The following is a 24,880-nucleotide window of genomic DNA, read 5'->3' as shown; positions in this document are numbered from 1 at the left end:
CCGATTTCATCAGACCTGCATGTTTCATATTGACCTGCAAAAGGGTTGACTGACTACGACAGCCATGCAGATAAGTGGCTGAGAAATGAGAAGCTTCTGTTGAATATTCTGCTCTGAAGGGATGAGAATAAAGATGCAAGATTGTACTCCAGCATAGGGGTCTTCCAATAAAATTGAAAAAAGGTATAATAATTCAACTCGATCTCACGGCAATTTGTACAAAATTTACGAGGTGGCTAGTTCGTACGAATTCATATGACCTCACGCGTACGACTTTTGCTAAATCGTACATATCGAGTTGCCCAATTCGTAAGAATTAGTATGAATGACTTACCCCTGACCCCGCCCCTAAACCTACCCATCACTGGGGTTTAGACAAATCGTATGAATTCGTTCGAGCGAGGTCATAAGAATTTGTTCAAATTAGACACCATTTACTCACTCATACGAATTGAATGTGAGATAGCATTGAATAATTTCCACTGTTAGTGGTAAGTAAGGGATAATGTACATCCAGCCGGTTGTTATCTCAGAATAAACCCCTGACAGGGTGAGGATGATCTTGCATCAGCCTGAAAGGGTTTATTCTGAGATAACAATCGGCTGGCTGTACATTATCCCTCTTATTACACGGCTACTTGCCACATAAGTAAATAATTAGACACAAAATATTGACCTGAGTTTAAATATTTTATTAGGTCTTTAAATGCAAAGCTTCCGCGGAGAGAACAGTTGCTAGCGTGGCAAGTTCAAACTAGACGGACATTTAAGAGATACGGTATACAGTCATACCACTTATTACGCAGCATTTTGCCACATAAATAATTATGTAGATAAGAGATATTTATTTCAGATTAAACTGTTTTAAAATCGTACCTGTTTGTATCTTATAATCCAACAGTGTACAAAACAATAGTCACAAAATGGCAGCAGCTGTGTTTGTATGAAACAAGAGAGAGCGAGTCCACGATAATGGATGGCATCATTAAAAAACTGTACACAAAATATTGATTTGACTGAGTTTTAATATTTTATTAGCTCACCAAATGCAAAACTTCCACGAAGAATATCCGTTCCTAGCAAGCAAATAGTGCTGCTGACTTCAGTAACCCGGATGAGGCTGTGTTATCTGTTATCAGCGGTTGTTGTCTGGGAATAACATAGCACTGGATGGCGCGATTGACCAATCAGAATCAAGTATTCCACAGAGCCGTGTAATAATGTTATATACTGTAACACCTCTAGCATCACCAAACGGAATAGCAAAAGGCATTTATAAATCATTTATATAAAAATCATTTCTATTTATTATATTTTGTACTTAGCTAGCTAGCTAGTCAGTCAGTTAGTTAGTTAGTTAGTTAGTCCCTGCCCCTAACTCATGCCATTGGCTGATCGGGATGTTAAAATTTGTCAGTTATTTTTTTTTAGTGTGTGATGTTTTAATTGTGGAAAAATACAAATTCCTCAATTGCACCCAAACTTAGCTTTAAAATGTTCGAATTTAACTAATATTTGAGCTATGTAGCTTTTAGTCTACATGTATTCGCTTTGAGGTCATCTAAATGCTAGAATACTCCAAGAAGTTGACTAAACAGTCTTTTAGCAGCTAGGTACACATTTTTCTGCAAAAATAAAAAAATAAAAAAAATAAAACCAACTTCTTGTTTCAATAGCAAATACCTCAACACAAGAAAGAAAACTGTGCTCAAGCAATTTTATACAATCTTTAAACATGGAAAGCGTGGCTATATTCTGACATCTCATGCTCTTCCCTATTCCCTGTAATTCAGGGAAGGTAGAGCTCAAATAATAAAATGCAATTTGCTCTTTAAAGGTCAGCTTTCTAAATGTTCCATTTGCACAGTTTATGAAAAAGGTTTTGCTTGATTTGCATGAATATTTATCAAGCCACCGTAAATAGCTTACAGACTCAGTTTCTTAAATGCATCCATTTACAATACTTCTGTACCTCAATCTTAGCAACATTAAAAAGATCTCTATACAGTACATCATGCTTTTAACGTATAATATTAAATAGTTAACTATGCAAATGAGCAGAGAATGGACCTAAAATGGATAAAAATATACATTTCAGAGATGTGTTGTGTGTATGCGTGTGTGGTTGCCTTCCGGACTCTCACTCGATGACAGCCCGGCTCCTCTTCGGGGGTAACACCCCTGGCCTAAAAAGGCAAAACATAATGCCGTTGCTGCCGGGGACTCTAAGAATAAACCACACAGTCCAGTCACAGATAAGGTTACCTTGAAACCCGTCCTCCCTTCTCTCCCGTGTTTCCTGACCCACACACATCATGGGTTGGTAACAAACATAAGGACAACCTAGGGCTTGATTTGCTCTTTTGACAGCATAGCCTTGTTTTTCCCTTCATGCTGGTACTTGGTACCAGTTGGAAGTGTACAGGGTTTTTTTTTTTCCTGTCACTTTAAGCAACAGGTGCCTTTTGGCTTCCTTGTTAGGGGCCCTGGCACAAATCCAAGTTTTATCGGGACTCCAACAGGAAAGGCACAGAGAGACATTGTGGTGCTTTCGATTGGAAACCTATTCTGGACTGGGGAATTGACTCTTGAGATTGTGTTCAGCCTGTTAGTGCATGAGAGAGATGGAAGGTACTGTCAACTTAATTTTCCGGTTTTATTTCTCAGTGCATTTAACAATAAAAAGATGGAAGTCAAGTAAATGTTACTGTACTGCATGTGACAAACTATGCTACTAACAGTATACAGTCAAGTACCTCAAGTTAACTTAGTCTCTTAGTCAAGTTAACCGTCTTTTAGATGGCAGCCATCTGCTTTGAAGGGGAATTTTGTAGCTGAAAGCGGCTAAAAATACACCATATCATATGGCTCTATGGGAATCTGTACTCCTTTGAAGCAGGCCTGTGATCTTAGCACAGCTTTTTTAAGGTTTTAAGGTAGTCATCAACTGAAATATGGCGGTTTAATCAGCTAGAGAGAAAATATATTTAAAGGAATAGTTCGCCTATGATAATTAATTTACATTACAAATGATTCATGAACTCATTTACGGTTTACGATTTTCTGTGGCACACAAAAGGAGAAATTTTGAATATCCTGCCAGTCACTCTTTTTCGTGCAATTACAATTAACAGTGAATGAAGCTTCAAAAAGGTCACAAATGCACCATAAAAGTGGTCCATGCATATTATAACAGGACTTCTGAATTCGCTGCAACCAGTTTATTGAGTCAGTGAGTTCGATTGAAGAATCAGACTTGTTTGCTTCATGAATAATTCACTCACTGAAAAGCTTTGACACAAAAGAATGATTCATTTACAAACTGACAATCGCTGCTTCTCTCAAGAACAGCAGATATCATGATTATCAGTGAACAACAAGTTTTACAGTTATTTTATGACTTTTAAAGACTTGGAATTACAATTAGTCATGTGGACCACTTGTATGGCTCCAGAAAAGTTGCAGTCCCCATTGAAAGCTTAAGGTTTTTTTCAACAAAAAATTTTTTTTCTTTGATAGTTGATGTCATTTAGATTTAGAAGTGTTTTCTCAACAAACTGAAATTCTATCAGCTTCCAAACACACACACACACACACAAAAAAAAAACTATTCAAAAAGTTTGAAACCTTTTTTGAAGTCACTATTAGTGACTTGAGAAAAAAACAATTGACATCAAGGGCCTGCATAAATGAGTCCCAGTCTTGCATGAAATGGATTAATGTAGCAAAGACTTAAAAGTAAATTTGATATACTTATTAAACTGTGAAACTTCTCCCAGATCTGCCTGAAAATAAATCGCATTTAAAGTGACACTTGAGGGAATAGCAGTGCAGAGTGTTTTTTTTTATGCTGACTTCATTGTCTCAACAGCTCTTATTTACTAACCTGGGATTAGTTGCCATGGATATAAACACACGGATCTGAGGAGAACAAAGTCTTATATTAAAATAAGCAATGCAAAAAGGGCTATTTCTTTTCGCCACTGTTCGGTTTACAGCACAGTTTTGAAGTGGCATTTGTGCACCGTGTTGCCATGGAAGATTTCTCCTAAGCCTTTGGTGTACACAATCTGCGATCTTATGTTTCTGTACAATCAGATACTGAAGCTTGTAGACAATCTGCAGGGGTGAAATCATGATAACATACAGAAAGATGCACCAAAACTACAAACTAGCTAAGTATAGGGTGTCTACAGAAAGCTTCTTGAGTCAGCATTTGGATGGGATGTCTAATCCTAAGTTTGACCACTGAGACCGATGTGAAGAGATGCAACAGGTGCTCTTAGTGGACACTTCAGCCTGTGACATCTGTATCAGATCCCCACATGCATAGACACGTCATTATGTGCAAGCCAAGAGTAGCGATAGCAGGAAACACTGCTTGTGTGAGCAACAGGACCAACATAAACAAGAACCACAAACCCGGTCTTGGCTCAGTTTCACAATGGATCATCCACAAATACATTTCTGTAAACACAATCACAACTGCTTGCAAAAGAATCAATCATTTATTATGACTCAAATCAACAAAATTGGCAAAGTTCAATAAAGGGGTCTTGTAAATGCAGCCGCGTATATAAAGGTTACATGTGGTGTATGTTTAGACTCTCTGTGCAGCAATTCAGACTGAGCTGCCGCAGGAATTTATATCCATTTAGAAAAGAGGCTTTTAAAGGGGCTCCGGCCAACATATGACACAGCGCCAGCATTCCTCATGCGGCCTTGGAGATGTTTTAACGATGAAACATTGCCATTGCAGATGTGTGCACTAGACAGCAAGTTCAATTCAATCTCTCCCCCAGGCAATGCATTGATAAAGACAAAAAGCAAACATTCATCTTCTGTCTAGCTGTCTTTGTTTTTATAACTCTTACATCCTGTCTACACTGAGTTTTATAAACAACTTTCATCTAGCATTGTTTTATTCGAAATATATATATATATATATATATATATATATATATATATATATATATATATATATATATATATATCAAAACGAAATGGATTTTTGTCCATATTATGAAAGTCAATGAGAAAATTCAAAGTTCCAAACAGGAAAAAGATATGAAATTAATGTATTTATTGTATATTGTAGGTCTTCTGTTCTTCCAGCAAAATTATTGTCACTTCAGATCACTACCTTTCAAATCAAGGCAAAAATTTTACATTTAACTCATTTAGCTGACGCTTTTATCCAAAGCGACTTACAATTGCTTTATATGTCAGAGGTCGCACGCCTCTGGAGCAACTAGGGTTTAAGTGTGTTGCTCGGGACACATTGGTGTCTCACAGTGGATTCGAACCCGGGTATCTCACACCACAGGCATGTGTCTTAATCCACTGCGCCACTGCGCCATCACCCCAAAAATTGATACACGCATGAATACACAAACTGTAGCAAAACTCTTTTTTTTCTTTGGCTCAACTCTTCCTTTAAATATCATGGTCGCTACCTGGTTTGATATTGTTCCAATGTGATCAACCAGCTCTACCCATCATGGATTCCAAAACAACCAAGGACCTTGTTTGTGCTATAAATGACTGACTCGAACCAGTTTGAAACCATGTAGAATGTTTATGGGTTAACCTTTCAGCCCGATCTCACGGCAAATCGAACGAATTTTACAAGGTAGCTAATTCCTACGAATTCATACGACCACACTCGTATGAATTAGTAAGATTTTTGCTAAATCGTACATATTTTACGAGTTGGCCAATTCGTATGAATTTGTACGAATGACCCACCCCTGACCCCGCCCCTAAACCTACCCATCACGTGGGTTTAGACAAATCGTACAAATTCGTACGAGTGAGGTCGTACGAATTCATACGAATTAGCCACTTTTTAATCACTCGTACAAATTCGTACGAATTGGTCGTGAGATAGCGTTGGTACAGCAAGATCTTGTTTGCACTTATACATTTCTAAAGCTCTATCTGTCCCTACAGCCCGGTCCTCCACCACCACGACTACCATAGTCGAGACCAAAAATGACGTGAGTGCACATCCCTTACGTTCGTCCAAGCGCACCATGACCGATGACCTGTACAGCACGTTCAGCTCACCCATGGCCTGGATCCTCGTGCTGGCTCTCGTCATAACATGGTCAGCCGTGGCCATCATCATGTTTGACCTGCTCGACACCAAGGGTCTTGAAGGTAGGTCTACCTCTCTTATCTTTGTCTAATTCTCTTCGATGGAGAGTTATTTTGGTACAGTTGTCCTGAAGGGCAGGTTGGGCGCAGCAGTCGATTATTATAGGCTACCTGATTGGGGGCTTCATAACAGCACATTCACTTTAACTTTTGGTAAAACAGGACCGAAATGAAGCGTAATTGGATGCTTGGGCGAGCTTTTACAATGTGATAAAGCTCAGAGCTTGTTTTCTGGCTGGAAGTTTATCAGCAGTGCCACAGGGCAAACTTGTGATGCTTCTAAGAGTGGGAGGGAGGGATATTGACTGGATCCTGATAGCATTGACAGTGACAAGGATAGATAGGGTTTCCCGTTGGTGGGCTGCTATCAACCACCGCTGCATACATGCAGAGTGCTGAAAAAGTCCTTGTAGGACACCATTTTACCTTGTATTACCACCTGATGATACATTAGAGTCCATCGTGTATGCAAGGAAGATGATAGAATGGTTGTTTTTGGTGCTGAATTGCTTGAAGTTGCAGTCATTTGTTTCTCAGTGTGATTCAGTAATTCCATAATGACAATTTTGAACTCCTTCAACTGTTTAAAAAATTGTCATTGCTTAGAAGGATTTATCACTGTCATTGAGATCACATCACAACTCATTCACAATTCATTCCATCAAAAGCTCTAGCACACAAACACATTAACCCATTTTTGAAAGTATTTAAAAATGGAAACTTTAGACTTTAATTTCATGTAGTTCACTACATGAAACACACCACCCCACATTGTAGGTGTAACATTTACGTTGACTTATTTCTAATAAGTTTCCCTCCTTTTTCCACCCTGTCCATCATCACGTGTCATCCTGTTGCCATCCAATAAAAAGCCCATACATTATACTGTGACGACCCCTGTTTACCACCTGGTAAAGACTCTCTGCCTGCAGTTCAGTGCTAATGCCTGTTTGTGTGTGTGCACGTGTGTTTTTTCCTGCATGCAAACAGGGAGCAACTGTCACTATCATCTCAAACATTCATTCAGAGATGCAAATTTACTGAACCATCTAATATGCCTGTCATGAAGACGACATCACTTCCTCTGGACTGTCATGCACACCTTTGACTTTATCATAATGACAAAGTGAATTGTGGAACTAAGTTCACTTTGAAAGTAGATCGCACAATGCTTTATGGTAATAAAAAAAGTGTTTGCTTCAGATTTTAGACACCTGATCAGATTTTACATCCGTTTCAATCACCTCCAGAAAAAAAACAATCTCCTTTTGAGTGCTTGTATTAGAAAATACACAACTGCACTATTAATATTTCTCTATACACTGCGAAGAATAATTAGCATTTTTATCTTGCTCTCCATTAGTATATAAATAATTGATCTAAAACGAGATCAATTTACTTTATGCAAAATTACATAATGTATATTGAATTTTTCTAAACCTCCTGTCTATGAGAAATAAAATAAGATATAATATTATTAAATCTCAATACTATATTCCACATCGGGTACAATTGTCTCGTTTTAATATTTAGATATTTAAATGAAATACAACTTTTTCCTTTAAGGAAAAATGATAAGGTGTTGTGTCACCAAAATGTAAGTAAGTGTTTGTCTTTCATAATGCATAAAATAATGGTTTATTTTGGTCTCAATATGAAACACGTTTGCTTTGCAAAATAACACATTTGCTGTACATATATTTCAACGTGAAACTAATTTAAGCTATAGAGACAAATAAAAGCTTCTTTATTGTGATTTAGATTTAAATTCAGACCTGATATCATGGTATGGGCTTGATATATAGGCCATAATACAGTATGGCATCATCAAAAAGCTTAAATAAATATATTGAACTTTTTAATTCAAACAGCAAACTGTATATTTTTTGAGAGACTTTAAACCATAATTTTATTTGAGCCAGCATGAAATCAATAAGCTTTGTGCCAATTGCTCCCTTCCAACCTGTGATGATATCCGACATTCATGAGTTGATGTCTACTTTGCGATATTGCTTTCAATAAGCCTCAAATTATTCAATCAATTAATTTTATTCTAACATCGATAACTATGCTTTGAAAGCACTGTAGCTTGTCTTCGTTTATTAACTGTGTGGTATTGAACGGCAACTCCTCCTTGCCATGCAGAATGATTTGATTCTTCTTTTCATTAACTGCATTGAGCAAAACAATGATATTTTACCTGTAGAATATTAATGCAGTATTCTATGTTGCAGATTTCTCACGTTCTTTTCAGGAGAAGGAATATATACTTTAATTTCTCTCTCAATGCACAGCTAAGCCTGGAGAAACGTAGGCTACGCGATGCGGAATCACGGGGAGGAAGTTGGCACTTAACACAGCCTTGCATTTACTGAGTCTTTACCATTTGACTTCAGGTGGTCTATAACGGTGGTTCTCAACTAGTTTTGCAATGAACATCAAATGGAAGTCCAAAACAGTACTAAAACTGTCTATCCTACAAAACGAAACAGAAATATCCATAAAAAAAGATAACTAATATAATTATTTTACCTTGTGTAGCCAAATTTCAATGGGTTTTTGAGAATGAAGGGATGTTGTGCAACCTTTCTATGTATGTTGCCATCCATGTTTCGCTAGCAAGTCCCACCAGTTGAGAGCCACTGTTCTACAAAACAAGTTACATTGAATGGCAAGAGTATTGTGATGACAATAAAGGTTGTTTATAGGTATAAGATATATCAGAACTAATCTGCCACTGCCTCAGAGCAGGATTATCTCACATGTACAAATATCAACAGATTGTGTAAACATACACATATGATTGGTAACACACTGTAATTCCCTTTACTGTTGGAGAGCTGTGGTCATGAAAAGAAGAGTAGAGCGCAGAGGACTGTGCAATGAAAGTGAAGGGTGAGACTCTGCTAACTTTCAAGGCAGGATTCAAAGACCGTGTTCCCCAGTGCCGTGACTGAGATTCTCTTTTGGGAATGATCCTCCTCATGCCGGAGTTTCTAAGATGTGGAATAGTGTCCTCTTTTTGCCCTGGAGTCTCAGACACATGACTGGTCTATGCAACAGTAGAAGAACTACATGCACATTCTCACTTTCTTATAGCAACTGCATCAGAGCTCCTCAGAACATAGATAAAATTAAATTAAAAGTACACAATAATAGTAAAACTAATATTTGTCTATTATAGCACTTGTAATTGGCTGTGATTATGCCAAGTAGGGCATGTTCCTGGGTCATATTTCATATTTGGTCACAGAGCAACAATCAACCTACCATTTCCATTTGCCATTTATGTTCTACTAGGCAAAAACACAGTCACAATATTATAACCATGAAAAACTGCAGAGCTAGATTTTCAAATATTCAGAATAATGTTACAGTGAGTAAAATTTATTTTTACCACCATGACATTCCTGTAAAAAAATAAATAAATACTTGATCAGTATTTTTTCCAATCTCGTTTCCCAATATTTTTTTATACCCAATAATGGCTAAATGTTATTTTTCAGTATTTTTTCTGCATATCTATCAGTGAGGTAAAAAACAACAACAACAACAACAACAGTTTGCCAAATGGGTAAGAAAAATGAAACCAATTCAATAAATATTCATTGGAAGAAGAAAAAAATTCTTCTGGAAAAAAAAAATCTGCAATTTTGCTTCTCGTACATTTATCTTATTTTAATAATGTTTAGACAAAAAAAAAAAACAGATTAAGAAAATGATTTTCTGCATTGATATGAACAGCAACCATCTCACTGTATCACAGATAAGAGCCAGCACATTATCACTTATGCAAACAAATAACCATATTAAAGTACAAAACTGAATTGAACATATAAAAACGGCATTGAACTCTCTGTAATTTGTCCTCAAGATATACAAAACATCAAGACATTTATTCAGTTTGAGCTCATTGTGTCTTTAGTAAAGCATTCTGTATGGGTTTCTGTCCCGTATATTGATTTCAATGGTTTAGCTGCACTGCCCAGAGGAAAATGTCTATTGTTCCAGATATCTTTTTTATCTTAGGAGATTTATTGGAGTTGGATCTGTTTTTAGAGATATCAACTTTGTCTCGGATTTTTCTCCTTAAGAGAAATAAAAATGGGAACATTATACAGAAACAACGTATTGTGGATATATAGATTATTGGTCATGTTTTGATTGCAGACTTTGGTATGTTGGCAAAAATCTAGAGATGACACACAAATTTTCCATTAGCTCTCCTTTCAAACTTATTTTCTGACTAGAAATACAGTATTAAACAAAAAACATTTGTACTTTTCCTTTCCTACGAGTTTACACGTCACACTCAAGCACCCAAAAATGTAAAATATTGTCAGTTTTGAGAGTGAAAGCTTATGTTGAATTTCCATAAAGTAGGTTAAAAAGTGAATCAAACAAATGTCACTGAATTCATCAGAATTGCATTAGCATCTCTGTGTAAAGGAGATGTCACAATTACATTACGAGGCCTGAATTTCAATGCGGCCGGAAGCAGACATGAGAAAAGAGTGTGACAATTTAATTTGCTATAATAAATGCTCTAAAAAAGAGACCACAATACAGTGACTTACGTAACACATTCACACTACATGTGTATCTTGCTTCTTGTAACTGTTTTTTCTTCTTCTTAAAATGTGTATGTTTGCGGTTTCATTTTCACTGTGACGTGGATTAATATGATGTCTCTTTTCACACCTTTCCTGCGATTTTGTGCCATAATTGTGATTGTGTTTTGTTTATAATGGTGGCTAAATGAGCGCGTTTATCCTGCCTAGAGTTCTGAGCATGCTCAGTGAGGATGACCCAATGAGAGTGTGTGTACAGTATGTGTGTTGCTATCACACACTTCTGCTTCTGTGTCTCTCATCCTAACAGGACCTGAGCCACATCGTGTCAGGAAAACATTAAAGGAAGCAGGCAGCCTTAGAGGCAAGCCATCTTATTACATCTTACGCATACAAGCAGAGATTATGTAGTGACCAACACATTTAAAATAGTTATCTAAGTCACAGTATTAAAAATGTGACTAGAAAAATTTTACTGTAAATGTAATTTCCTCATCCTGAATGGCATCTTCAAGCAGCATTTTTAAGGGATGCAACCCCTTTTCAATGTCAAGGTGACAAGATCTTTAAAGGTGATTCGAGTCTTTTTGTTTACCTTAAATATAGACTCCTTTCCCAATTTAATTTGTAAAAATGATTGAGTTTAGATCTGAACTTAAATGGCTAATGAATGCTTAGGAATACAGAGCTATGGTTGGTTTCTTTTTGGCAGATTATTGCAAAAGTACTTTAAAAAAAGGTATAGAAGTTTAGGTTTACCGTAGAAGCAAATGTACAGGACTAAACCATTTTTATTTTATACAAAATATATATTTGACAAAATAATTTAGACTCTAAAATTGCTGGAACATCAAAGCCATATGTCTAATCAAGTTGTGTTCCAAATTTCCATGTCCAGTTTCAAAATGGTTTAATTTTTACCTAATTTATGATGATTACTAAAATAAAAAGCGCTTCAAGTGTTCCGTTACTGGGGTCTAAGAAATCACCCACTTTACCTTTAATTAAGAAAATGTTAGTAAATTATAATAATAATAATATCTATCACAATTCGAAATACCAAATTTGTGCTAATTAACATAATGAAATATGGTTATACAAGTCATTATCGGCCTAATAGGCTTTTTAGATTTACAACATTTTGCAACTAAAACAGCTTTACTGCTACCTTTACAAGCCAACTTTAACACATGCAGATTATAGTAGTTGACCACCAGAATATTTTATTATCAGATACTCATTTATTGTAACATGAATAGTGAACATCAGGGTGTTTAGAGGCTATAATAGTCTGATGAGTCTGGAGTCTGTGCATGCAGTCATGTCACTTCTGCATAATGGCTTCTGGTAAAATGGCTTTGACTCGGGTCATGCTGTTCACCGGCTGATAACTGCAGACAGACAGCCACTACATGATGATGTGTGAAATATGAGGAGTATTTCTGTCCATGGCCAGTGGAAAGCAGGAAAACCCAAGATTAACTGACTTGGCAATGGCATTTATATTTGTAGATCCAAATATGCGCTTGTCTTTTTTAATGACATGTGGGTGTTAAATCCTTTTCGATGCTGAATTTGAAATCATCAGATCTTGTCTTATTATTGAAGATGTCATTCCGGTTCAATAGTACACTGATTATCTGAAAACAAGATCAGCATACAGTACATGGCCAAAGGCATGTGAACACCTGCTTCTAATGAAATGGTTTGGTTATTGCAGCTATCATCATTACTGAAAAAAAAGCATACAATCAAGCACACATTCAAGCAATCCATTTAAATTGGCGGTTTTCAAACTTTCTGATGCCAAGGACTCTAGAAATTATGATCTAATATTAATGAGGAACCCCCTTCCAAAAATATGCGATCTAAAAACCCTTTTGTGAAAGAAAAATTATAGCATTATATAATAAAGGTACATCTTGCCTCCAAAATTAAATGATTACCTTTTATACTGTCATTAAAAACAATATGTGACAGTATAAACAATATAATGACAGTATAAACGGCTAATTTAATTTCGAAAACAAGTATATATGGGGCAAAACACAATACTATAAAACAAGTATACAATTATTTTGTTTTGAAAACAATAATATAATCAATTACAGTGTATATTTTTCTTCCCACTATGATAGTAAGATATATTGAGCTGATATAATATAATACATATTTTTTTTCACAAGAACATATGCTTACTGTTAAAAATAAATGTCAATAATATATAAAACTCATGATTTCTTGTCTGAGCAGAATGAAAAAGTAATAATGTAAAATTCAAACAACAACAACAAGTGCAACAAGAACTGCCAACTAAATGTCCATGATTTTGAAATGTTCAACCAGCATAATAATGATTTGGTGTTCAAGTGTTCAGGTATTGCATACTTTCGGCCGTATAGTGTATGTATAGCTTTTGAGCTGGATTTTACACAGATTAAGATTTTGAGTTGCTGTTGTAGAGCATTGGCAAACAGAGTGATAGTTTAGATGTTTTTGCTGTTGTTATTAGAGCTGGTTAAATTGCTGTAAGTGAATGTACAGTTTGTTGAGTGTATGGAAATATGTCTCAAGATGCCCTGTCTAAAACATGCTCTTAGGGGGTATTCACCACATCAGCCCTGATCCGATGAAGGCGGTGAACGAAGCAATGGATGACACTACCGATTGGATAACGTCAATCTTGACTTTTATGACTAATTTAGTAGCACCAGAAGAAGAGGAGGATGAAGGTATATAAACTTGTTGTGGCCTTTCTTTCACAATAGCAGCATGATTACACAACCAAGTGTTTACTGTAATATCAACAGCATCCCAGAAACCACAGACTAACCCACAGCGGTTCGATCTGACGAGCCATGTGTACTAATAGGACTTATTAGAAATATGAGCTGGCTTTTATGGTCACGTTTTCCCCATTCTGCAACCTGGTTTCCCAAAGGGATTGAAGAATAGCATGGATCAAATTTGTGCAAATATTTAGTTTCAAGCAATCTATATTCTGACATAATATTACAAGTTCTGCTAGGAAATTCTAAATGGTGTGTGTCATAACCAGAAACATTAAAGGAATGGGTCATTATTTTACAGCTTTACACTCCAAAGAAGAGTTTTGAGAAAGAGGACGAGGAATTTCTACCAGGAACTGTCGTGCCACATGTGTGATTCTACAAAATAACAATAAAAACCAAACAAAACAGTATCACATCTCTGTCATTAATCTCGCACATCAAATCTTCTTGTTTCTTCTGATAATAATCACAAGTTATGTTAAGTTAAATTGATTCACAAAGACATATACACAGGGTTCGTACAAGGTGCTTAAAGTGCTTGAAGTACTTGAATTTGACGCTTTGAGATTTAAGTCCTGGAAAACCCTTGAAAACAGCAATATTTATGAAAAGGTACTTGAAAAGTGCTTGAATTATTGAAAGACAATATATGTGAAATTAGTGTTTAATGTTTTTAAAACAATCTTTTCAGATAAAATTAACACTGCAACCCGTCTGATATAGAGCAATTTCATATTGCACTTGATATTGCTCACATAAATATCAAGTATATGATTTTCAGGTCAAAATCATATATTCATGGGAGAAAAAATCAGTTTGAATAAGGAAAGCGATATCTTTGACATATATCTTTCAATGGTTAAAAGTTACCACAGTCATTGCTTGTGCTGCACTTTATTTGTACCATTTAGTTTTATTAGTTTATTTTATCAATTTACCCTTTTTTTTTTTTTTTTTTTGAAAGAAAATAAAGATATTATTTGATGAATGCGATCTCTGATTGAAGTCCTTGAAAACCAAAAAAGTAGTGCTTTAAAAGGCCTTGAAGGTCCTGGAATTACATTTTACAGTACCTGTACAAACCCTGTATACATGATATGCAGTAACATTTATCCAAGGCAAAATGCAAATGAGAATTCAAGCATAAGCAATTGATTGAAAGGGGACAATACAAGTAATGCTACTGTACAGAATTTAATTTGAGTACAAATAGAGAATAGATATATAGAGTATTAAATATATAATATAATACAATATAATATATAAAGGCTAGTTGGCTGGAGATGTTTTTTATTTGAATACGAAGATAATCTAATTCAATATTAATTCTAAGAAAGCAAGTCTTAATGTCTTGGAATTATTTTATTTCTCAAATAACTTTAAGTTAAGAATGTCTCTATATATTTTACTGGAAAACAAGACAGCAATACTGATTAAGAAAATTATGTTTGCAGTTTAGTGCAAGAGAACAGATGATGCACTATTTGTGATATTTGTCACTATTGGAGAACAATGAATCTCAGAAAAAAAGAGAAGCAAAACAACATGACATATCTTAATTTTGGAAGTTAATGAGTCATTGTGGTCTCATTGAGGACAGCTCATATGGCCCTGTCTCTAAACACAGATTCACTTAGAAAGGTCAGAAGATATGTTTATTAGGTGCTCTATCTCAGCTCCTTTTTATCCTGATTTTGTATCAAGTTTAGCCCAGTTAATCTTCAATTGACTTCCATTGACAATTGACAATTTATCACATCTGTTACTAGACTATCCAAACAATACAATGATGGTAGATTAACAAACAAAGCTGCCATTAAAACTGACACTTTTATTAAAGTCAAATACAGTATAAGCCTATTTGCTTTAAACTTCATGCAAAATCTCCAAAGATAACTAAGGCCTATGGAGATTAGATAAGACCTATGAAGTAATGAATCTGACCAGAGACCATCAATTAGGAAACCTACAACACCAGAAGACTCTTTATAGAGTTTCTACATAATAAAGATGCATAAAGATCTACATAATTCACATTACTACATTTGTAGTATTTAGCATTGAGCTGAGCACAAAGGTTTGAAATCATCTAGTTAAAATAGATCCAGCAGAAATAAATGTTTATAGAGCTGTCAGAAAACAAATGAAGTACACATATGCACAGTGAACACTTTCATTCAGACGCATCAATAAAGAGATCTCAAACAAATGGAGGCACAAAAGTGACATTGCCGAGATTGTTGAACCAATAACACGCTTGGCTAAGATTCTTCATAAGTCACCTTGAGGTGCTCTGAATAAATGCATGTGGACTGACTGACACATTGCTTCAATACCTCCAGTTATAAATGAATGATTTCAGATAAATATATAACATACCAACAGAAACATCTCAGGAACACAAAAACATTGCAAGTACACAAGGTATACCAACTCAGGTCATATGGGTCATTCTTGGGATTCAGTAATATTTAATAATAATAATTCATTACATGTATATACTCAGAGGTACCCCATGGGGCAGTGGATAAGACACATGCCTTTGGTGTGAGAGACCCAGGTTCGAATCCACTGTGAGACACCAATGTGTCCCTGAGCAACACACTTAACCCCTAGTTGCTCCAGAGGCGTGCGACCTCTGACATAGCAAAAATTGTAAGTCGCTTTGGATAAAACTGTCAGCTAAATGTAATTAAATGTAAATATAGTCCTTTTCTGGGCATTTAAAGCTCTATAAATTGAAGGAGGGAATCTCCTCAACCACCACCAATGTGCAGCATCATCTGGATGATGAGATGGCAGCCATATTGTGCCAGAACGCCCACCACACACCAGCTTAATGGTGGAGAGGAAACGTGATGAAGCCAATCAGAATACAGGTGAAACTTAAAAAATTAGAATATCGTGCAAAAGTTTGTGTATTTCAGTAATTCAAATTAAAAGGTAAAACTAATATAACTATATACATATGCATGATTATACTTTTCAGAGGGCCGACATTTCTGTATCTAAAATCCTTTTTTATTGATTTCATGTAATATTCTAATTTTCTGAGATTTTTAATTTGGAGTATCATAAGGTGTAAGCCATAATCATCTAAAGTACAACTTTTGCGCGATATTCTAATTTTTCGAGTTTCACCTGTATATGGGGATGATTAGGAGGCCATGGTGGACAGAGGCCATTTTCCCACATCAGGCATTAAAGATCTTTTATTATTTTCAGTTTTTTCCCTCAGATTTAAACACCTTTTATTCTCAACCCCGTAACAGTCAAAATGGAATTGCTTTAAAAAGGGATTTTACACAAAAACTTGTTATAAAACAAACATCTACCTCCTGCTTGTGTCCTTCATAACAATTTAATAACTACAAATGTAACATTATGATAATTTTTAGGGCTGCAACTAACGATTATTTTGATAATCGTTAATAATTATTTTTTCGATTAATCGGATAGAAATTAAATTGGATTTTTTTTTATTATAACTAAATAAAACCGTAAATCAGGGTATTTATGTGTAAAAGTGTACTTTAAAAAGTGCAAAAGCCACTCATTGAGTTTTACTAATATCAATATTTGCATTGTTTTTAATGATAATTGCTGATGGCAAGTTGACAAACATGATTATTGTTAAAAAATGATATCCAACATATTATGTTTTAACACAATTTTTGTTAAAACAAATTTACACAGACATGTTGTTCAGATGTGAATATCTGAACTAAAAACAAACTAAAAACATCTAAAATATATAATTCATTTAATTTTTATTTAAAATTAATTATATATAAGGAATATAAGGATAAAGAATATAATATATTATATATAATATATAAAAGAATAATATAACGATAAATTGATTAAATAAATATAGAAAGACTGAAAACAATTGTGTGAACGTGGAGCCGCAGTAGATCGCGTTTGAAAAACAATTAAAACTTAGTAGACAAATGCTATAAAAAGAGAACGGAATGGAGGTAACGTTACCCAGCAAGCTAACAGGCTTGAGTAAAGGACAGGAGAAATTATGCATTAGTGCACAAGCATTCGCTGAAAACCACTGAGTACAGTGACTAAAAAACAATATTTTACTGCTGCTGTTATTAACTGCCTTTATATTTAGTGCTTCGCTTTGTAAAGACCGTTTTAATTTAACCTATTTCTGCGGTAGCGCTATTTTAATCCATCACTTACGTTGCGAGCGAACTGATTGCGCAACCTGATGCTCTAGACAAAATACAGACATCCCAAGATCCCGGAAGTAGAGGTCTGCGCGGGACACAATTTTCAGACCCGCTCCCGCCCGCTCCCGCAGTGTTCAGTCCCGCTCCCGCCCGCTCCCGCAAAGATTTGTCATTTTTAGTACCGCTCCCGCCCGCATCTGTGATATAATGTCCCGCTCCCGCCCGCACTTTCTGTCTGACGAAAGGTCTTGGGGGAAAAAATGCGTGCACACAAAATTCCTTACCAATACTTGGTAACATATTTATTGGTCCCATATTACGAACAGCATAATATTCACAACAGTACTTTATCTGAAGCACTAGAGGCGCTCTGTTCCTCGTCCATGCTGTCTATTTTGAACTTGAACTAGCTTTCGAATTCGAACTCGGAGCAGCGGGAAAGGAATTGTCTCTAAACAAGTGTGCGTGAGATTAGGCCCCGCCCTACCCGACAACATTCACAAGTTTAGGCTGCTTAAAACGTTTTTATTGCTGCCAATCAGAATCTCCCTCACAACTACAAATTATGTACGCTACTTTAATCATTTATATATTTTACTTCATACTCATATTTAATTTGCGGGAGTGCAGCGTATCATCCCTCCCGCCCGCACCCGCAAGTGCACCTCATCATCCCGCCCGCTCCCGCAATGACCTTTAAAAATTTGTCCCGCGCCGCACTGTTTTGCGGGAGTGCAGACCTCTACCCGGAAGTCCCGGGAGTCTCCCGCATATTGATTGCGGCTCCCTGATGCCCGCGAATTAGTTCAAACTCCCGAAATCTAGAGCGCGCAAGCAAGAGCGCGCATGCGAGACAGAAGAGACTGCTCCAAACCGTGTAGCGCGCGCGCTCGGCAGAGCGCCTGCGGGAGAGAGACCTTGCGTGTGTGTGCGTACCAGTAAACGCTCCCCGTGACGTAAGCAGACCAACTAATCGATAATGACATTCGTTGACAACGATTTTCATAATCGATTATAATCGATTTTATCGATTAGTTGTTGCAGCCCTAATAATTTTCACATTTTTATGGGGCTGAAGTTGTGCCTTTGGTCTCTTTATTTTTTTAAAGAATGTTTTTAATCTAGATGTTCAACCAAAACCACAATTTTATTCTGTTAGCTATTTATTCCCCAAAATAATAGTTGAGACAGGGTTGAAGACTGTAACTGGTTTGAAGGGAGACATTGCCTTCAATTTTATATTTTAAATTGTACCTCTATCTCATATTGTGCCCTTCTTTCTGGGTCAGAGTCTGCATGCACAACACAGTCATTTCCTCTGTAGATGTGGCGGCCATTTCTGACATAGAATGCTGGTCATAAGTGGACACAATACATTAAATATTCTAAATTATGATTCTAAATCATGATTTTTTAAGTATATTTTTACTGAAATCATGACATTTTTTTTTTATTATTCATAAATGAAGTAAAAAACTCAACCCTGTCACAAATTTGATAAATACATATACTTGACAGGGTTGTTTTGCTCAAAATGGCCACTGCTCCTCTTGTAGTATAGGAGAGAAGACCATACGGCAGTGATGAAATAAGAACATTGTATATACTTATGGATAAAAATAAAATTCTGAAAATATAATAACTTTCCATCTTAATTTTATGTGATGGGGTTGAGTTGTTAAGCTTAACAGTACCCTCCCTGACCATAATACACCCAAAAATATGAATACAAAGTATGATACTACATAGTACCATCTTCTGCACCACTGTTAAAGAGACCTGAATGATGTCATTTCTGATCAATAATGTGACATATGGGTGGAGTCTAAATTATTATAGGCTGAGAATGGTTGGCATGCATGACAGGGATAAGGTCAGACTGAGGAGCATTGTAAATATATATATATATATATATATATATATATATATTTTTTTTTTTTTTTTTTTTTTTACAAGAAAGTAACTTACAATACTGCTCAAAATTATATACACTCTATGCTAATTTTGTTAAACATTTGTTAAGGACAAATTCAGTGAAGTGCCTCAGGGACATGACAAAATGCTTATACGATAGAAACACGACATAATTTTATTGTAAAATTTATTTAAATGCAATAATTATTTTTATTCATTATAAATGGACATAGCTGGACCACCACTGAAATTTTACCGAATCCCAGGAATGACCCATAATATATACATAAACACATACATAAAAAACGAACAAACAAACAAACACACACACACACACACACACACTGAGGAAAATTTAGTGTCAGACAAGTGTCAGATGGCAGCGTGCTGTGTGTGTGTACTGTTTTGAAACTGAAGATGAAAAATTAATTTACCCGAGTCGTTCACAAGCAGCACGTGCAGATGTTGAACTTCATAAAATCCTTTGCATCGCTATCAAACGACAGAAATGTATGTAGGCTATTTCGAGGTTTTCTTTCTAAGGTCTTATATTAATTTAATACAACACTCGTTTGCCTCTCTGTGCAGTGACTTTAGTATTTCGTCAATGTTTATGTCGCGAGGAACTCCTACAAACGATTTAGAGTGTGAGTGAACTGAATGATTCACTCTGGTTCTTAAACCCTCCAAACGATTCATTGAAAAGTACCGATTCAAATGCGTGAATCATTTAAAAATTGGGCCTCAATATTTTTGAATCGAAACTGACAGAAATGGCGAACACACACAAGATATTGTGAGGGAAAAAACTTAGAAAAAAATGATAAATAAAATCTAAAAAGACTTTAGATAGGCAAGTCTAAGCTTAACTGTTGAATTTAGTTAGTCACTATGAGATCAAAATTGAAGTAGCCTAGCTATTCTGCTATTTTGGCATTTAGTATATGTTAGCCTTACTGTTATCTATAAGCTAGTGTGCTCCAAAACAATGACAACATTCTAATTTATGATGAAAATAAATAAACAAATAAATACAGCCAGGAGGGTAAAGCATTGAAGTGTACAAATATAAATAAACAAAACTAAATAGTAAGTGTACTAAGTACAAACACAATTCTATACATAGGCCTACTGTATAGCCTGAATGATGATGATGTAAGTGAAATATTCTGTGTCTTGGATGGAAAAAGCATAAATGCATAGGAACATATGAAGACCTTTAAAAATCCTGGTGAATAAAAAAAATTTGTGAGTGAGATTCCAAACAAATCATTGCCATTTTATCATACTGAATTAACCTATAATGTTTTTGACAAATGTCACAGCCAGGGATTAAAAAAAATAGTTTAATGTAAAAACTGTAGTAGAAAAATTGCTTCCACTAGCAACTTAGAAGAAAAATGACTCCATGGCTTGAACTGAATTGTTCACACCACACAAGAATTTGAATTAGAAAGACAAGAAGAAGAATACACTGAATTGCAATTAAACAGGTGATGCATTCTGGGAAATAAGTGTTCTTAAATGTTTATTTATTACTGTAAATACAGTGAAATATATAAACTACATGCACATTTTAAACTACGTGGCATTTCAATTGTCGATCTTTAATGTTGTACACTCTTATTTACCAGATTTGATAGCATTGTATACAGAAATTGACGAACATATCAAAAAACTTACTTTCATAATCATTTCTGGAAATGAGAAATGCAATTCAATCATGAAAAACATTACTCAACTCTATATACAAAATCACCAATATGCTCTTTTCATTTGAGCACCAAAGGATGTATTTACAGATCACACTGGAGAAAAACAGGCTCGCCAGATCAATTCGCTCAGCAGACAAACTAGCTGATTAATTAATCATTCTAATTGCACACATGTAAATGCACCATCGGGCATAAAGGTGGCTTCACATGCCGAATCATTTAGATTTTAACCTGCTTGTTGCATGCAAATTAAATGTGTAAAAAGTATGAAATACAAAGATTGCAAGAGAAGACTTCTGTGTGTGTGTGTGTGTGTGTGTGTGTGTGTGTGTGTGTGTGTGTGTGTGTGTGTGTGTGTGTGTGTGTGTGTGTGTGTGTGTGTGTGTGTGTGTGTGTGTGTGTGTGTGTGTGTGTGTACTGATGTTGGCATGCCCTTTTTTTATAGAAGATCTTTGAGGCCAGGAATAAAGTGCTGTGGATCGCAGTCAAGCCTTTCCCTTCTCTGATCCACATTTATAATTCATTCAACCCTCATCAATGTTTTAAAAGATCTATTTTGTAGGTTCTTCCCTAACACTGTCTTCTGTATTCCTTCCTCCTCTGCCAATTTAGGTGATCGTCATTTTGTGAAGAAAAAAGGTTAGTATCATTCTCCTTCACTTTGAACATGCACACATAAGAGATGCATAATTTTAAAGGTGCACTACAATTCTATAAAAATGTTTGACATAAATAAATGAATAGTGTTTAAAATCAACGTTTTGCACATCTTAAACATGGCCTCATTTTCCCCTCTGGCCTGACCTTGTGAGGTGTACGTTCTTCTTCATGGTTTTCTGAAGCATTTATTCTCCTTTTAAAGTGGACTATGACAGCACTTTAAGGGTGTCAAGTGGTGTTGGCATAAATAATGATATTCAGACAGTTGTTTTGAAAATTGATACATTACTGCTGAACTAAATAAATATGCAAATCTCCTCGCAAAATGCTTCTCACATTAGGTTTGTGGGACTTTCAGCTCTTAATTGAGGAAGTATTAAAGGCAGTATTTGAAGAGAATTCATTAGTTGCTTGAAAGTCTGAATCTTTAGTCAGGTTGTTAAAAAATGTTTTTACATAAAGCAATGAATTTGGTGTACCATATGCAAATTAAAGTCTCAACAAAATGTATTAGGCTACAAACTGGGTTCTTTCAAAGCAGTGTATACATTGTCATTGATGATATTAAATAGTTCAGTCAAAAAATGAAAAGGTTGTTCAGAACCCCTATGGTTTTCAATGTTCTGTCGAGCACACAAGATGTTTTACAGAATTTTGATAACACTCTTTTCCATTCAATGCAAAGTGAATGGTGACCATTGGCAATAAGTGTCAAAAATGATTTAAAAAATCCCTAAAAAGGATTGAAATTGAGCTATTTACCATGTTACAGCCTTTAATGTGGCAAATTTGAATATGCACAAAATCAAATCGCACAAATGTGAGAGGTGGAGAGGAAGATATGACTGTACACTTTTATAATACTTTTTATGGTGCTTTTTTGTGTCATTTTTGGAGCTTGACAGCCTGTGGGCACCATTAAAGGGATAGTTCACCCAAAAATGAAAATTCTGTCATTAATGCTCACTCTATGAAGATCAAATGAAGATCTTTTTGATGAAATCTGAGAGCTTTCTGTCCCTCCATTGACAGCAACTACTGTACCACTTTGAGGCTTCAAAAAGTTCATGAAGAGATCGTAAAACTAATCCATATGAATTGAGCCGTTTAGTCCAAATTTTCTGAAGAGACTTGATTGCTTTATGATGAACAGATTTAATTTAGCCTTTTATTTTCATTTAAACGTTGATCAGAAAAAACGAAGCTAAACCAAACCTGCCTGGTTCTTGCGGAAGCTCATATGTGCTGAGAAACACAAGAGAAACACATTGGTTCTCGCAAGTCAAGCGGACATCCTTGAGCTTCTGTTAATAAATGCTTATATGTGAATAAAAGACTAATTTCAAACAGTTCATAGCATAAAGTGATCCAATTGTGTCTCTTCAGAAAATTTTGTACTAAACCACTCAGGGTGAGTAAATGATGAAAGAATCTTCATTTTTGGGTGAACTATCCTTTATACTGTGAGTTAGTATCATGTGTATGCCAAAACAGCATCATGATGAAGAAGCAGCTGACAGGGGAGCCTATAGATAGACTTAGATATTTGTCTCATTTTTTATCACCGTGCTACATATACAACTTCGTTTAATTTTTTTTTTTTTTTACCATGCATTAAAGCTCACATTAACCAACTAACTTAATCACAGTTGTTCTTATATTCTTATGGTCTTTGTATCTTTCTTAGGAGAATTCCTGCCACCAAGAAAAAAAGGTCTGGCTCTTGAAGAGAGCTTGATGAGCTTGCATTCATTAGAGAATACATAACCCATCAGCATAACAGATGACAGTTTGCTTGAGTCTGTAATTAACACATTTATATTAAAGTTGCATTAGGAGGGCAAGCATTAGAGTATTTTATGGAGAATGGGCATTATGCTGTCATTGATTGCATTTGGAGCCATGCATTCATAATCATTTCCCTTTGTTTTCACACACCCTAATTATGTTCCCCATGCTAATCAGTGTTCCATAAAGCTGCATGTATTTGTCTATTAACATCTTCATGAAATTATCATTAAGCTGTCTCTAAATGGTAAAGCTATTGCAGAGAGCATCTAAACACCATTATCGGTTTCAGCAAATGCAAATGTTTGTGAATAAGAACAGTCCCACATATGGTGCAATAAAAGTCTGTATTTGATTATATGGGCAACACATTTGCTGTCATTTGTCATATTAACACTTAAGGGAACTCTGCAAGCCTCATAAATTGGTGTGCCCCTGATTTTCTTTAAAGGTACAGTCCATAATTGTTGACACAGGAACACCTATGAGACCAGGAAATTAGATGTGTGCTCCTAAGACATATAGGCAGTGTCACTGGAGGAGATTTATAAATCATAAGTATTGTTCTTATGATTATGCTATACATAGAGGTATACATATATAGAGGCGCAGTAATTTCAGACACTGTGAACTTCCCTTTTACAATGATTTTCATTGTACACTGTTCAAAGTACCTTCTTAAAGACCCCATGATATGTATTAATGAATGCTTACAGTTGTTCCTATGGTAACAGGAAATTGGGATGGGACACATTTTTAAAAACCAATAGTGTGATGTATTTTTTTTAGGCCAAAGCCTGGAAACAAGTTTTAGCATTTTAGCACTTCCAATTCCAATTCCAAAATGCTTGAAATAAGGTGTCTGGTTAACACAAGCTCAAGATATTTCCAGTGTTTATTATATATGTGTAACCGGTCTTATTAGAACTACTTCGAGCTGGATTCGAACCGGGGTCTCTGGCGTTGGAGGAGAGTGCGATAACAAGGACGTTAAAGACCGCAGCCTCTAGTGCGCCTCTTGAGGCCAGGGAATTGAGGTTTACACACACAGCTCTTACTTGCCTACGTCCGTTACACATGATTTATCCATGCAC

General features: G+C 35.6%; 1 protein-coding gene across 19 annotated transcripts in view; it reads left to right on the top strand.

Annotated features, from left to right (window-relative positions):
• The first annotated feature begins 2,242 nt into the window (after positions 1 to 2,242).
• The window catches only part of trdn (triadin), a 53,493-nt gene continuing 30,855 nt past the window's right edge, over positions 2,243 to 24,880 (top strand). For 12 of the 19 annotated variants that reach the window (XM_077219864.1, XM_077219861.1, XM_077219860.1 and 9 more), the window contains exons 1-7: positions 2,281 to 2,631; positions 5,953 to 6,162; positions 7,032 to 7,070; positions 11,041 to 11,094; positions 13,331 to 13,462; positions 21,951 to 21,977; positions 23,686 to 23,712. In XM_077219864.1, the coding sequence (XP_077075979.1) occupies positions 2,616 to 2,631; positions 5,953 to 6,162; positions 7,032 to 7,070; positions 11,041 to 11,094; positions 13,331 to 13,462; positions 21,951 to 21,977; positions 23,686 to 23,712 (505 nt within the window). In that variant the 5' untranslated portion in view covers positions 2,281 to 2,615. Of the gene's footprint in view, positions 2,632 to 5,952; positions 6,163 to 7,031; positions 7,071 to 11,040; positions 11,095 to 13,330; positions 13,463 to 21,950; positions 21,978 to 23,685; positions 23,713 to 24,880 lie in introns of all 19 variants that reach the window. The other 7 variants (XM_077219867.1, XM_077219858.1, XM_077219863.1 and 4 more) reach the window with 5 other exon arrangements.

The sequence above is a fragment of the Siphateles boraxobius genome, unplaced genomic scaffold (genome assembly GCF_051911475.1).
Source record: "Siphateles boraxobius isolate OS27281-9 unplaced genomic scaffold, OSU_SipBor_1 8, whole genome shotgun sequence".
NCBI lineage: Eukaryota > Metazoa > Chordata > Actinopteri > Cypriniformes > Leuciscidae > Siphateles > Siphateles boraxobius.
Note: the sequence above shows the minus strand (reverse complement) of the source record. Positions and strands in the feature narration are given on the sequence as shown.